This window comes from Mustelus asterias, unplaced genomic scaffold, assembly GCF_964213995.1.
Source record: "Mustelus asterias unplaced genomic scaffold, sMusAst1.hap1.1 HAP1_SCAFFOLD_250, whole genome shotgun sequence".
NCBI lineage: Eukaryota > Metazoa > Chordata > Chondrichthyes > Carcharhiniformes > Triakidae > Mustelus > Mustelus asterias.
Genome location: NW_027590219.1, coordinates 435,346 through 451,546, shown reverse-complemented (window position 1 = coordinate 451,546; position 16,201 = coordinate 435,346). Strand labels below are relative to the sequence as shown.

The window sequence follows — 16,201 nt, the reverse complement described above, 5'->3', positions numbered from 1 at the left end:
ATACAAGACAGTCGCCAAGAAACCCAATAGGAAATCCAAGATAAATTTCTCCACCCAAAGAGTGGTGAGAATATGGAAATCATGACCACAGGGAGTGAAATGAACAGTATCGATGTCTTTCAGGGGAAGCTCAACAAGTATTTGTGTGTGATTTTATAATTCATTCAGGATTTATTTCAAAAAAACTAAGAACAGTAAGGTAACAGGAGATATTTTGAGGCATCTGAGAGTCTGTGTGAGGGTGTCTGTGAGTGTGTGTGTGTGAGGGTGTCTGTGAGTGTGTGTGTGAGGTTGTCTGTGAGTGTGTGTGTGAGGGTGTCTGTGAGTGTGTGTGTGAGGGTGTCTGTGAGTCTGTGTTACTTCTCATTGGTTTCACACCAACCTTCCTCTTTCTGAGCAGACATTCTGGCCCCTGATAAACCCATTGAGTGATTTGAATGGTACAATTCAGAGATTCTTCATCCAGGGTGAAACCACAGGCTGACTGTGTGCTGTGTAAAACCTGACACCTACACAACCTAATCCCACTTCTCCTGGAACAACGTGAAGTGACTACAATTTTCCAGATTGATTTCTTTGCTCTCAATATTATTTCAGATAGTTCATAAATTCCATGAGTACGTTATCCTTTAACACACCTGTGGTGTCCAGTTTAAATACTTCCCTCAGTCTGACCAACGTATAGCAATGGGATTGTCACTATTACAGGAATCCATTCTGTAAATCTGATTCCTAGGCTCTCTGGAGTAATGCAGTGATCCACACCTTCCCACTCAACACCAATCCATATCCCCATCTGAGTTCCAGATTTTAACATGATTTTTCAAAACACAGGCAGCAGGGTGGCACAGTGATCAGCAACGCCAGGGACCAGAGTTCAATCCTGGGCTTGCGTAGTACAAGTAAGCTTACATTAACACTGCAATGAAGCTACTATGAAAATCCCCTAGTCGCCACACTCGGCGCCAGTTTGGGTACACTGAAGGAGAATTTAGCATGGCCAATGCACCGAACCAGCATGTCTTTCGGACTGTGGGAGGAAACCTGAGCACCCGGAGGAAACCCATGCAGACACGGAGAGAACATGCAAACTCCACACAGTCACCCAAGACCGGAATTGAACCGGATCCCTGGCACTCTGAGGTAGCAGTGCTAACCACTGTGCCACAGCTCTCTGTGTGGAGTTTGCACGTTCTCCCTGTGTCTGCATAGGTTTGCTCAGAGTGCTCCACTTTTTGGAAGGAGTAATTTGACAAGGAAAAATTCAATGAACGGCATGACACTAGTAAGCTCTGTGGAACAAAGGGACCTGGGTGTGATTGTCCATAGATCTCTGAGGACAGAAGTGTATGTTAGTAGGCTGGTGAAAAAGGCATGTAGGACACTTGCCTTTATCAATTGAGGTATAGATTACAAAAGCAAGGAAGTCATGTTGGAGTTGCATAGAACTGTGGTGAGGTCACTGCTGGAATACTGTGTGCAGTTCTGGTCGCCACATTATAAGAAGGATGTGATTGCATTGGAGGGGGTGCAGGGGAGATTCACCAGTGAAGGTGAGTTACAGATGAGAGGGACAGTATCAAAAGGGAGAACCATTGACAATATTAGATAATGTGGGGAAGTTGGGTTATCAGTGGTTTAGAGGGTAAAGGGAGATGAAGGGAGGTCTCATGGACAAGATGAGCAGTGAGAGGGTTTGATGGGAGATAGCAGAAGAATTGGAGAAAGATGTGAGTTCAGTACTTGGAAAAAGGGAAATTTCAGAGAGAGTTTTGTCTAGTGGTCCAGTGGAAGGGAGGGAAGCAGCTGATCAGATTGTCTCAATCTTAGAGAGAAAGAAGCTCCACGAGCTCCTCACACTTGTTGTTGAAGATGAGGATGGAGGAGACGGGACAGAGGCCCTTCAAAAGGAGAACCATTCACAGATTTTTTAAAAAGACAACAGCGAATACATTAACACAAAGACGGTGTATTTGAATTTTGTCCAGAATATTCGCCTCTATAACTGGCCTGAAGTTTATTAACATCAGCAGGTGCAGACCACAATGTGATTGACAACAACATCCAATCTCCAGTTATTTATGAACTTGCTGGTGTCTCAGCAATGCGGATGACTGAGTGAATCTCTTCCCACACTTGGAGCAGGTGAATGGTCTCTCCCCGGTGTGAACCCGCTGATGGACAGTGAGATGAGATGATCGCCTGAACCCAGTCCCACAGTGAGAGCATCTGAATGGTTTCTCGTCAGTGTGAACTTGTTGATGGGACACCAGTTCCTGCGAGGTTTTAAAACATTTCCCACACTTCACACACTTAAAGGGTCTCTCATCAGTGTGGCCTCTTTGGTGTGTAATTAGGATGGATGAATTAACAAATCCCTTCCCACACTGGGAGCAGGTGAATGGTCTCTGCCTCGTGTGAACTTGCTGGTGTGTCAGCAGGGTGGATTTGTGAGTGAATCTCTTTCCACACTCAGAGCAGGTGAATCGCTTCTCCCCAGTGTGAACTCGCTGGTGTGTCAGCAGCGTGGATGACTGAGTGAATCCCATCCCACACACAGAGCAGGTGAATGGCCTCTCCCCAGTGTGAATTAGTTTGTGTTTAATCAGGGTGGATGACTGAGTGAATCCCTTCCCACACAAAGAGCAGGTGAATGGCCTCTGCCCAGTGTGTGTGCGCTGGTGATTCTGCAGAGTGGATAACTTAGTGAATCCCTTCCCGCAGTCCGAGCAGGTGAACGGCCTCTCCCCGGTGTGACCACGCCGATGGGTTTCCAGCTGGGATGGGTCATTGAATCCCTTCCCACAGACCCCACATTTCCACGGCTTCTCCCCATCATGACTGCATTTATGTTTGAACAGGCCAGATGATTGGTTGAAGTCTTGTCCACAAACGGAACACGAGTAAGGTTTCTCCCCACTGTGAACGGTGCTTTTTCCTTCCATGTTCAAAATCCGATGATATTCCGGTCACAAAAAATTAGGCGACTCTGTGAGATCCTGATGTGGAATTTGGTTTCAGTTTCCCAACTGCAAATCCTAATCTTCTAAGACACGATGAAATTGATTTAAAACAGAAAAAAAGGGAGTGAGAGAGAACACGCAAAAACAGGTTGTGAAATTGAGCTGAATGAATTTGTGGGGCCGGCATTAAGAAAAAGTGACCATGAAAGCTGCTGGATCGTCATAAAAACCCAACTGATTCACTAATGTGCTTCAGGGAAGGAAACCTGCCGCCTGGTCTGGACTGACACATGAACCAATATCTATCGAAGGGGTGAGAGAGAGGTGGAAGAAGCAGAGGGTGAAGGAGAGGGTTTCTCTACATCTACATCCTGACCAGAACTCTGACAGAATCTCCTAATATCTCAACCTCCACCATTTAGCTGGACCAGGGTAGTAGGTGCATGTGAAGATCATCACCTCCTAGTTCCCCTCCAACTCATACAACATCTTGACTTGTCTGACATCAATTACTGCATGAGCAGAATTTTCCAGCATTTGAATATCGGGAAGACTGGAGTCACTGTCTTCAGTCCCCACTACAAACTTCACCACCCTCACAACTGACTCCACCCTCTCCATGTTAAATATCTGAATAAGTTGTTCACAACCATGGTGTCTTACTTGAGAAGAGTTTTAGACCACATATCCACATCATCACCAAAATCATCTATTTTCATAGAAATCATCATAGAAATCATAGAAACCCTCCAGTGTAGAAACAGGCCATTCGGCCCATCGAGTCTGCACCGACCACAGTCCCACCCAGGCCCTACCCCCATATTCCTACACATTTTACCCACTAATCCCTCTAACCTACACATCTCAGGACGCTAAGGGGCAATTTTAACATGGCCAATCAACCTAACCCGCACATCTTTGGTTCCCCCCACCTCAGTAACATCCCCCAACTCTGCCTTAGCCTCAGTTAATCATAGAATCTCTACAGTGCAGAAGGAGGCCATTTGGCCCATAAAGCCCACACCGCCAACAATCCCACCTCGGCCCTATCCCCATCGCCCCATGTATTTACCCTGCTAAACCCTGACACTATGGGGCAATTTAGCATAGCCAATCAACCTAATCCACACATCTTTGGAGTATGGAAGGAAACCGGAGCACCTGGAGGAAACCCACGCAGACACGGGGAGAATGTGAAGACTCCACACAGACAGTGACCCAAGCTGGGAATCGAACCCGGGTCCCTGGCACTGTGAGGCAGCAGTGCTAACCACTGTGCCACCATGTCGCTGCAGAAACCATCATCCATTCCTGTCTTACCTCTAGACTAAACAATTCCAATACAGTTCCAACCGGCCTCCAACATTAAGCAACCCCCTCCAAACCATCCTAAACTGTCCATATGCTTTCCCACACCAAATCATGTTCACCCATCGCCCCTATGCTTGCTGATCTACAAATGCTTCCTTTTATGAAGCATCGGAATTTTAAAATTCTCATCTTTGTTTTCCTCCATGGTTACAATCATTCCTGTGTCTGTAATCTTCTCCAGCCACACACTCCTCTGAGATCTCAACGATAATCTAATTCCTCTTGAGCATTCTCAGTTTTAATCATTATACCATTACAAATCATCCTTTCAGTTGCACAGGCCACAAGCTCTGCAATCTCTTCTTCAAATCTCTCTGCCTGCCCATCACCTCTGCTTTCTTCAAAACCCACCTCTTTGACCAAACCTTTGGTCACCTGTCCTAATATGGCTCAGTATCAAATATCACTGTACAATATTTGTGAGAAAATGTCTGGGGCTGTTTTATTATGTTAAAGACACAATATGAATATAAATGATTGCAACTGCCCTGATATCGTTGTTCTCATCAGTAAGAAATTGGAAGTGAAAGGGTGAAGCAGTTAGATGGTCAAGTTGTTCACAAGCTTCTTCACGCAGAGAGTTGTGGGAGCGTGGAATGAGCTGCCGGGTAAAGTGGTAAATGCGGGGTCACTTTTAACATTTAAGAAAAACTTGGAACGGGTTCATGGATGAGCTGTAATTTTCTATGGTTCTACAAGTGCAGGTCAGTGGGACTAGGCATAAAATGGTTCGGCACAGACAAGAAGGGCCAAAAGGCCTGTTTCTGAGCTGTAATTTTCTATGGTTCTATGGTTCTCGGGGTGTGGAGGGATATGGTCCAAGTGCAGGTCAGTGGAACTAGGCAAAAAATGGTTCGGCACAGACAAGAAGGGCCAAAAGGCCTGTTTCTGAGCTGTAATTTTCTATGGTTCTATGGTTAAGCTGTCAGTGGTAATTCCAAAACATTGCCCCAAACAAAGACGGCGACTGCGCATGCGCCGTGTTGCTCGTGCCCCGATGACGATGGCCCTGATGAACCCGGGTCTGTAACTGGGAGAATGCTGAGGCCCTGCTCTGCGCTGAGGGCCGGGACCATCCTCTGATATCGCCAGGTTCTTTTTAAGAGTTCGCAGTTTACGTAACATGTTTACGTCGCCTCTCCGAACCCCCGCCTGGTCTATCGCGTCCTCCGCCCCGCCATTCCCACCTTTACTGATTGTGGATCCGACAAAGAATGTCTCCACCGCCATTAACCACACTGCGCATGCTTCACGCAGCCCCGCCCCTCATTCACTCCGATTGGTCGGAGGACCAGCTGCTCCCTCGTGACCGTCCAGCTTCCTCTCTTTCTATTGGCCCGGAGTTGCCGTCAATCAGTCCCCGGGCATTGTGAGGTGTCGGGTGAGAGGTTAGTGTCGGGGGCGGGGTTTACAATGAACATCCTCCACTCTCCCTGTCTACCGCTTCCGGCTTCTCCCCTCAAACCATCTCCAACAAAGAGAGAAGGGGACACACTGACCGAGTGACAATGTCACTGCATTAGTAATCCAGAGAGACAGCACAATGTTCTGGGGACAGGGCTTCAAATCCATTCAATTAATACAATCTGCAATTTAAAGTTAGTCTCAGTGAGGGTGACTGAGACTTCTCTGAGAAAATCTGCACACATTCCATTCTGGGCACAAGATTCAGATTCCTGTTTTGTCACAAGGTATGAATGAAATTATGTTCAGTTTGTTATTTTTGTTAAAATTGGTTTTTTTTTGTTAAATTTGACAAATGGTACAGTGGTTAGCACTGCTGCTTTTCAGCGCCAGGGACCTGGGTTCGTTTCCCGGATTGGGTCTGTGTGGAGTTTGCATGTCCTCCCCGTGTCTGCGTGGGTTTCCTCCGGGTGCTCCGGTTTCCTCCCACAATCTGAAAAATGTGCTGGTTAGGTGCATTGGCCATGCTAAATTCTCTCTCAGTGTACCCGAACAGGCGCTGGAGTGTGGCGACTGGGGGATTTTCATGGTAACTTCATTGCGGTGTTAATGTAAGCCTACTTGTGACTAATAAATGGACTTTAGTTTAAAAGGATCTGGAAAAAATTATCTAAAACTTAAATTGGATATCCAGAGAGTGTGTGGGACGGGAATTTACAGATTTGGGGGAACAAGAGAGGATAAAATGTTCCAGAGAAACTAGAATTGTTTGTTCAGAGTTTCTGTCCTGGACTGACATTTGGTTACATTTGTAAACCCCATTGACAGCATATTAGAAGCTGAGGATTTGTGGAGAAAATATTCAATTAAGGATCAATTCCGGGTCAAAGTCATTTGGGGAATGAAAGTGAAAAATATTCCACCAAATGAGAACTGTCTGTTCTGAATTTCTATCTTGTACTGACATTTTAAACTCCTTTATCAGGTTATTAGAAGCAGAGGATTTGGAGATATGAAATGCAAACCAAACATCTCATCAACATCTGATACTCAATGAATCAGAGTGTGAGTATCATTGGCCTTTGAATGTGGAGGGAAGATTGTTTTAACAAGTTGCATAGCCTTTAAGACATTTCAACATTTGAAGCAGATAGAATCCACGTGTACTGTGTACGAGGCTTGAACTGATCAACCAACCTGGAGAGAAACAAGGATACCAGCACCACAAGGAAACCGTGTAAATGTGGGGATTGTGGAAAGGAATTCAAGTATCCATCCCTGCTGGAAATTCATCGACGCAGTCACACTGGAGAGAAACCATTCACCTGCTCTGTATGTGGGAAGGGATTCACTCAGTCAACCATTCTGCTGAGACACCAGCGATTTCACACGGGGGAGAGACCGTTCCCCTGTTGTGTATGTGGGAAGGGATTCACTCAATCATCTGAGCTTCTGATACACTGGAGAGTTCATACTGGAGAGAAGCCATTCACCTGCTCTGTTTGTGGGAGGGGATTCACTCAGTTATCCCAGCTGCTGACACACCAGTGCGTTCACACTGGGGAGAGGCCATTCACCTGCTCTGTGTGTGAGAAGCGATTCACTAATTCATCAAACCTGCTTACACACCAGCGAGTTCACACTGGCGAGAGACCATTCATTTGTTCCATGTGTGAGAAAGGATTCACAACTTCATCCAACCTTTTGACACACCAGCGAATTCACACCCGGGAGAGGCCATTCACCTGTTCAGTGTGTGCAAGGGGATTCAGTCAGCTAGCCCACCTGCTGACACACCAGCAAGTTCACAAGTGACTAAAGGGTTTGGATTCCACTGATGTTGCTGGGGTTCATTATACCCAGGACTGAACCATGTTCATTGTGACAATTCAGGTTTGTCTCTCTGATGTTACCAACAATAGTTCTGGCTGGAGTTTAAGATTCTAGTTAGTCAGCTGATTGTGTTCCTGGGCCTGCAGCCTCCCTTTAAGAATATGTGTCTGTGATCATTCCCCTGAATTCAGAGAATTCCACCAGCAATCAGTTTGCCACAAATATTGAACTTTTACTTCAATCCTAAATTGATCTTTGGTTCAAACTCGACAATTCAGTGTCTGAGAGGTTCCACTGATGAACATCTCCAATTAGAAAGTGCTGATTAATCCTTCTGACAATTCTTGCTGACCTGCACATTACACACAGTGACACCTCCATTATCCCCCAGAAAGAAGGGGAATGGGAATTGGTGGAGAATCAAGCGTTCCAAAATGTTACCCCTCCCGTCTGGTACAGAAATCCCCTCGGCTCGGGAATGAAGACAGGTCTAATTGAAATAACAAACTTGTGTATATCTTTTATGAAAAAGGGGCTACAAAATCATCAAATAGGAGAGATTGCTGTCAATCTTATTGAGTTAACAAGTAAACTAAATCAAATTAACTGAGGGGAGGGGATTGGTGTCAGTCACTGTGGAGTTTACATCAGTCAGCAGGACATTGGTGGCACTGACTGTGGGGTTTATATCAGACAGGAGGAGATTGGTGTCAGTCACTGTGGGGGTTTATATCATGATGTGGAGATGCCGGCGTTGGACTGGGGTGAACACAGTAAGAGTTTTAACAACACCAGGTTAAAGTCCAACAGGTTTATTTGGTAGCAAACACCACAGCTTTCGGAGCGCTGCTCCTTCGTCAGATGGAGTGGAAATGTGCTCTCAAACAGGGCACAGAGACACAAAATCAAGTTACAGAATACTGATTAGAATGCGAATCCCTACAGCCAACCAGATCTTAAAGATACAGACAATGTGGGTGGAGGGAGCATTAAGCACAGGTTAAAGAGATGTGCATTGTCTCCAGACAGGACTGCCCGCAAGTCCAGGAGGCAAACTGTGGGGGTTACTGATAATGTGACATAAATCCAACATCCTGGTTTAGGCCGTCCTCGTGTGTATGGAACTTGGCTATCAGTTTCTGCTCAGCGACTCGGAGAGTTCACCAGCTGCATGAGGAAAAGGATGAACTGGCTCGTCCCATTCAGTGACACAGTCGGACAGTCACACTGAGAAAGGGTTCAGACACTTCCTGTCTCTGAAGGGACTTCCTCAGCTTTCCCGCCTGTTAACATCCCAGTTTAAAAACCAAATGATTTCTTGCACAATCAGTTGTGGGATGGAGGAGAGTCAGTGTGTGGATGAGGAAGATTCACAAACACTCCCCTCAGGCTGCAAATCCCAAATCCACATTTTCCCCATTTGGGTTGGCAGCTCTGGGCATTGCCCAGGTGATGGGCCCAGGTTAACAGCTGCCATCCTCATAGGGGGCCATGAGCAGCTGGTCACATGTACACATATTAATCTGACTTTTCACTGCACCTTCGCTCTGACTGAAACACTATAATCTGCACCCTTTCCTTTCCTTCTCCCTTATGTACTCTATGAACGGTATGTTTTGTCTGCACAGCGCGCAAGAAACAATACTTTTCACATGTGACAAAAAATCAAATCAATGTGTCATCATCCTGGGCTAGGAACCGGGAGGAGGGAATGTTGTGAATTTCCCAGAATTGTTACAGCACAGAAAGAGGCCATTTGGCCCATGTGTCTGTGCTGACTCTTGGAATGAGCAATTCATGGAGAGCTATTCCCCTGTCTCCTCCCTGCAACTCAGTTCATTTGTCCCCTTCAGATAACCAAATTCAGAGTTTGTATTCTGGACTGACAGTGATGGATTTTGGAAACTCCTTTTACAGAGGGCGAGAAGGGGAGGATTTACATATAGCAAACGCAAAGCAAGAGAAATATTTGTTCGGAATGTTCTCCTGTCCTTACATTGACAGCTTTTTTACACACCTTTTTCGACAGGAAGTTGCAGTCGGAAAACACGTCAATATCTGACAAATTCACTCGATTCATCAGGATCTGAATATCTTTGACCTTTGAATGTGGAAGGAGAAACGTTTGTTCTGTCTGTGGGAAAAGATTTCAAACATCAGTGTGACTGGAAAAATACACACACCCGAGTGAGAGTGTTCCAGTGAACTGACTGTGGAAAGAGTTTTAACCAGTTACACAGCCTGAAAAACCATCGCACCATTCACAGTGGGGAGAGATTGTACACGTGTTCTGTAGGTAAACAAGAATCAAAGTGATCATCCATCTTGGAGAGAAACAAAGACATCTTAACCATGGATAAACCGTGGGAATGTAGGGACTGTGGGGAGGGATTCTGTTACCCATCCACACTGCAAATTCATCAACGCAGTCACACTGGGGAGAGACCATTCACTTGTTCTTGGTGTGGGAAGGGATTCACAAATTCATCTGACTTTCTGGCACACCAGCGAATTCACACAGGGGAGAGACCATTTATCTGCTCTGAGTGTGGAAAGGGATACACTCGGTCATCCCACCTGCTGATACACAAGCGAGTTCACACGGGAGAGACCGTTCACCTGCTCTGTTTGTGGGAAATGTTTTACAAATTCATCTGATCTTCTGACACACCAGCAAGCTCACACTGGGGCGAGACCATTCACCTGCTCCATCTGTCGTAAGAGATTCACTCGGTCAACGCTCCTCACTGCACACCAACTTGTTCACACTAACAATAGACCTTTTAAATGTTCTGACTATGAGAAGAGCTTTAAAAGCAGGCGTGAAGTGCTGTCACACCAACGTACACACACTGGGGAGAGGCCATTCACCTGCTCCGAATGTGGGAAGAGATTCACCAATTCATCCAACTTTCTGAGACACCAGCGAGTTCACACTGGGGAGAGGGTGTTTACCTGCTGTGTCTGTGGGAAGGGATTTGCTCAGTCAAACAACCTGGTTAGACACCAGCGTGTTCACAAGTGACTCAAGGAGTTGGATTCTGTCGTTATTGCTGCTGTTAACCACATTCGGGACTGAACCATGTCCATTCTGACTGTTGTGTTTTTTCTGCTGATAATAATTGAACTGAAGTTTAATATTCTGGATATATCTCACATTAATTAACTTTGGTTTAAACACATTGTTGTAGATTTTGTTTTTCCCACCTAAGTGTTTAACATCACCTGTCTGGACCTCAAGGACAATCCAGGGGAAGATCATACAGCAGGAACAGAACTTCAGCCTGGACACAGTCCAGGAGTATAATGACCATCAACATCTTGTCCCTGTTGAATAAAATCAAACATAGCGTTTATCTTCCATCGAGTTATCTGACCTTTTCATTTTGTACATTTCACACTGATCCCCGTGGTAACATAGATATTATGTTCCTCCTTCATTTCAACCCAGAACATCATATGGACCTTTACAATTAACTTCTCAGTCCCACTTCTTTCATCAATGCTTTCAACTTTAAATGTTCAATAGGTGATGAAGTAATGTAATGTTCTTGGTGGTTCAGGGGCAGTACCGATCTTCTCTACTGCCTGTAGCAGGGAGGGTGCTATGGTTTGTTGGAGTTTTTGTAGAAACTGGTCATGAGTCTATTGTGTAGCAATGGGGAGTGGGACCCTGGTGGAAAGCACAATCTGGATTGGCCGACCAATCATGAACTGAAATGGGCTGTGAACAGGGTTTTGAAAAGGAGGGATATGAATGGTCATTTCGACACCAGGCGAGGCAGTGATCCAGTCATTGACCCTGAACAGACCATCAGCTCCCTTCATGACAGCTTTTTTCAGTGTTGTTTCTCCAGAGTCATCTAGGATGTGCAGAATTATTGCATTAAGCACTAAATGATACTCTGTGTGCTTAAGTAACCAAATGAACCCTTAATATTTGGACAATTGATTTTGATTTGATTTATTATTGTCACATGTATCAACATACAGTGAAAAGTATTGTTTCTTGCGCACTGTACAGACAAACCATACCGTTCATAGAGAAGGAAATTAGAGAGTGCAAAACGTAGTGTTACAGTCATAGCTAGGGTGTGGAGAAAGATCAACTGAATGCAAGTAAGTCCATTCAAAAGTCTGACAGCAGCAGGGAAGAAGCTGTTCTTGAGTCGGTTGGTACGTGACCTCAGACTTTTGTATCTTTTTCCTGATGGAAGAAGGTGGAAGAGAGAATGTCCAGGGTGCATGGGGTCCTTAATTATGCTGGCTGCTTTGCCGAGGCAGCGGGAAGTATATAGATGGAGTCAATGGATGGGAAGCTGGTTTGCGTGATGTATTGGGCTACAGTCACGACCTTTTGTTGTTCCGTGCAGTCTTGGGCAGAGCAGGAGCCATACCAAGCTGTGATACAACCGGGAAGAATGCTTTCTATGGTGCATCTGTAAAAGTTGGTAAGAGTCATAGCTGACATGCCAAATTCCCTTAGTCTTCTGAGAAAGTAGAGGCGTTGATCGGCTTTCTTAACTATAGGAGCAAGTGTGTTTGAGAACTATCAACTGGAAAACTCATGTACTCTGGCACGAGAAAGAAACTGTTGATTCTGGAATCGAAGCCAGTCAGGGTATGGTCAGGGGCGGAGTGGTGAGTGGAGGGACGTTAATGTGCAGTTGGAAAAGTTTAGAAACCTCTACTTAGTTGCAGAGGAGAGTAGGGGTTTAAATCCCTTTGAGAAATGAAACATAGAGCATCTATTCAAAAGAATTAATGTATCTCAATTGGGGAGCAAAATTATTTCATATTCCCTGTTTCACTGTGCAATGGCGCTGTAGGTACCCAGCATTCGCTGCGGGTGTGAAAGTGCCCAATTCAGTCCACAGGAGGCCAGTGCGCAGTCGTGGTGCTGTATCTGGAGCATGCGCACTGTCACTTTGCTCGGAGCATTGCGAGTGCGGGAGACGCTTCTTTCAGCGGGTGAGAGTCAGTGGGGCGGAGGGAGGAATGGAGCCGGGGGTCGGGGTGGGGAGGGGGGAATGGAACCGGGAGTCGGGGTGGGGAGGGGGGAATGGAGCCGGGAGTCGGGGTGGGGAGGGGGGAATGGAACCGGGAGTCGGGGTGGGGAGTGGGGAATGGAGCCGGGAGTCGGGGTGGGGGGGGGGGGAGGAATGGAGTCGGGAGTCGGGGTGGGGAGGGAGGAATGGAGTCGGGAGCCGAGAGTCGGGGTGGGGAGGGGGGAATGGAGCCGGGAGTCGGAATGGGGAGGGAGGAATGGAGCCGGGAGTCGGGGTGGGGGGGGGAGGAATGGAGTCGGGAGTCGGGGTGGGGAGGGAGGAATGGAGTCGGGGTGGGGGGGAGGAATGGAGCCGGGAGTCGGGGTGGGGAGGGAGGAATGGAGTCGGGAGCCGAGAGTCGGGGTGGGGAGGGGGGAATGGAGCCGGGAGTCGGAATGGGGAGGGAGGAATGGAGCCGGGAGTCGGGGTGGGGAGGGAGGAATGGAGCCGGGAGTCGGGGTGGGGAGGGGGGAATGGAGCCGAGAGTCGGGGTGGGGAGGGGGGAATGGAGCCGGGAGTCGGGGTGGGGAGGGAGGAATGGAGTCGGGGTGGGGGGAGGAATGGAGCCGGGAGTCGGGGTGGGGAGGGGGGAATGGAGCCGGGAGTCGGGGTGGGGAGAGAGCAGAAGCTTCACAAACACCCGCTGGAGGCCGCAAGGCACCATAATGACCCCGTGGGCCCGTGACTTCCGTGCTGTGGCTTTTACCCAGGAACCCGCCAGAATATCAGCCGCCATCTTGTTCCAGCAGGGATTAGAATCATAGAATCCTGCAGAGCAGAAAGAGGCCATTCAGCCCATCGAGTCTGCACCGACCACAATCCCACCCAGGGCCTATCCCCATAACCACATGCATTTACCCTAGCTAGCCCCCCTGACACTGAGGGGCAATCTAGCATAGCCAATCCGCACAGAGAATCCCTACAAGTGCAGAAAGAGGCCATTCAGCCCATCAAGTCTACACCGACCACAATCCCACCCTGGCCCTATCCTCATAACCCCATGCATTTACCCCTGACACGAAGGGGCAATTTGGCATAGCCAATCCACCTAACCCGTACATCTTTGGAGGAAACCGGAGCACCCAGAGGAAACCCACACAGACACAGGGAGAATGTGCAAACTCCACACAGACAATGACCCAAGCCAGGAATCGAACCCGGGTCCCTGGCGCTGTGAGGCAGCAGTGCCAGGGACTTGGATTGAAAGGCATGTGCGGTTATCTCTGTGACGCAACAGTGTGGCCGGGGCTTCATGGTCCCGGTGACCAGGAGAGAAAATCTTTATATCCAGCATGTCCTTTTCCATGCAATCATGGAATGATTAAAGGACATAAGGAGACCATTTAAGCCATCATCCCATCCTGGCTCTCTGCAGGGACAGTCAGTGAGTCCTACACCCTCACTCTTTCCTCACACCTCAGAATTTCTTTTTTCTCTTCAGCAACTTGTTAAATTCAATTTGATTTTTGCATCAGTATGAACTGGAGTTGAGATGAAGGGGAAGCTGCTGGGTTTAACCCCAAGGACTTTTGGAACTCAGTTGGGCCCAGAAGTTTCCAATGTGAAATTGCCTCGGGAGGTAGATTCCAGGGAGATTAGCTTGTTAAATGGACAATGTGAGTACAACGTCAAAGATTACTGTTTCAGAACAAGTTTTTCTGTCGCTGTTTTAAATCTATTTTACATAGAGAAACCCTACAGTGCAGAAGGAGGCCATTCGGCCCATCGAGTCTGCACCGACCACAATCCCACCCAGGCCCTACCCCCACATATTTACCCGCTAATCTCTCTAACCTACACATCCCAGGACTCTAATGGGCAATTTATAACCTGGCCAATCAACCTAACCCGCACATCTTTGGACTGTGGGAGGAAACCAGAGCACCCGGAGGAAACCCACGCAGACACGAGGAGAATGTGCAAACTCCACACAGACAGTGACCCGAGCCGGGAATCGAACCTGGGATCCTGGAGCTGTGAAGCAGCAGTGCTAACCACTGTGCTACCGTGCTGCCGATTTTTGTCGCATTTATTGTTGGGATTTGTGGGTCACTAACAAGACCAACAGCAAATATTCTCCATCCCCAGTTACCTGTGGAGAAGATGATGCTTGACTTTCTTGAACCGCCGCAGTCAGTGTGGTGAAGCTGCTCCCACAATGCTGTCAGGGAAAAGGTAACATGGTTTTCATCTGTGATTCTGAAGGAACAGTGATGTATTTACTTAGTGCCTTTAATGTGATAGAACATTTCAAAGCATTTCATAGAAGTGTTTCAGAAATATCAAGCGACCAAAGGAGATATTTGGGAAGGTGACCTGAAGCTTGATCAAAGAGGGAGGTTTTAAGGAGTATCTCAAAGGAGGAAAGTGGGGTCGAGAGATGGAGAGCTTAAAAGGAAATTCCAGAGCTTGGAGTGGAGGCAAGAAAGAATGGTCAGCTTTGGTGGAGTGATTAAAATCAGGAATGCTGAAGATGCTGCAATTCGATGAACACGGAGGTTTGGAGGGTTCTGTGGTGAAGGAGATCACAGAGATAGCAGTAATTGCAACTGTGAATAGATTTCAAAAATATAATGAAAATATTGGTGTTTCTTAAACAGAAACCTTTGTCAGTAAGTGAGCACAGGAGTGTAACAGGTGATGTGATGTGAGTCAGAACATGGGCAGCAGGGTGTACGATCATCTGGAGAATATGAGGAGCATGGATGTGGAGGATTGGAGTGGGGTGCATTTGGATAATAAAGTCTGGAGGTAAGAATGGAATGGGTGAGAGTTTCAGGAGCAGATGAGCTCGGGCTGGGGTGGAATCGGCCAATGTTCCTGAAGTGGAAATAGTTGGTCTGGGTGATGATGTGGTTGGAGTAAAACCACACAGGTTGTGAACAGTCTGGTTCTGCTTTAGTGTTTCTCAGAAGAGGAATGTAGTCAGTGGCTGGAGAGTGGAGTTTTTTTCCGACTCATCTTCCCAATATTTAATTGGATGACATTTCTGTTTATCCAGTACTGGGTGTCAGACAGTGTCAGGATGGTGTGTGACTTTTTAAAGTTTTTTTTATAGTTTAAAGTTTATTTATTAGTGTCACAAGTAGGCTTACATTAACACTGCAATGCAGTTACTGTGAAAATCCCCTAGTCGCCACACTCCGGTGCCTGTTCGGGTACACTGAGGGAGAATTTAGCACAGCCAATGCACCTAACCATCACATCTTACAGACTGTGGGAGAAGCTACGGCATCTCCTCCGGAGCCTTCAACATGTCATTGATGAAGACGAACATCTCGCCAAGGCCATCTCCACACCCCCATTTCTTGCCTTCAAACAACCGCACAACCTCAAACAGTCCATTGTCCGCAGCAAACTACCCAGGCTTCAGGAAAACAGTGACCACGACACCACACAACCCTGCCACAGCAACCTCTGCAAGACGTGCCGGTTCATCGACACAGATGCCATCATCTCACCTGAGAACACCATCCACTGGGTACATGGTACGTACTCTTGCAACTCGACCAACGTTGTCTACCTGATACGCTGCAGGAAAGGATGTCCCAAGGCATGATACATTGGGGAGACCATGCAGAC

The 16,201-nt window shown here is 47.1% G+C and overlaps 1 protein-coding gene across 2 annotated transcripts; it reads right to left on the bottom strand.

Annotated features, from left to right (window-relative positions):
- Positions 1-1,871: 1,871 nt before the first annotated feature.
- On the bottom strand, positions 1,872-5,561 carry LOC144485939 (uncharacterized). Of its 2 annotated transcripts, none has more exons than XM_078204012.1 (2): positions 5,528-5,561; positions 1,872-3,046 (listed from the first exon to the last, which is right to left on the bottom strand). In XM_078204012.1, the coding sequence occupies exon 2, from the start codon at positions 2,943-2,945 to the stop codon at positions 2,076-2,078; it is 870 nt and encodes a 289-aa protein (XP_078060138.1). In that variant the 5' UTR covers positions 2,946-3,046; positions 5,528-5,561; the 3' UTR covers positions 1,872-2,075. The 2 variants fall into 2 exon arrangements, with proteins under 2 accessions (XP_078060138.1, XP_078060139.1); XM_078204013.1 differs by having other exon boundaries at positions 5,522-5,543.
- Positions 5,562-16,201: the final 10,640 nt, after the last annotated feature.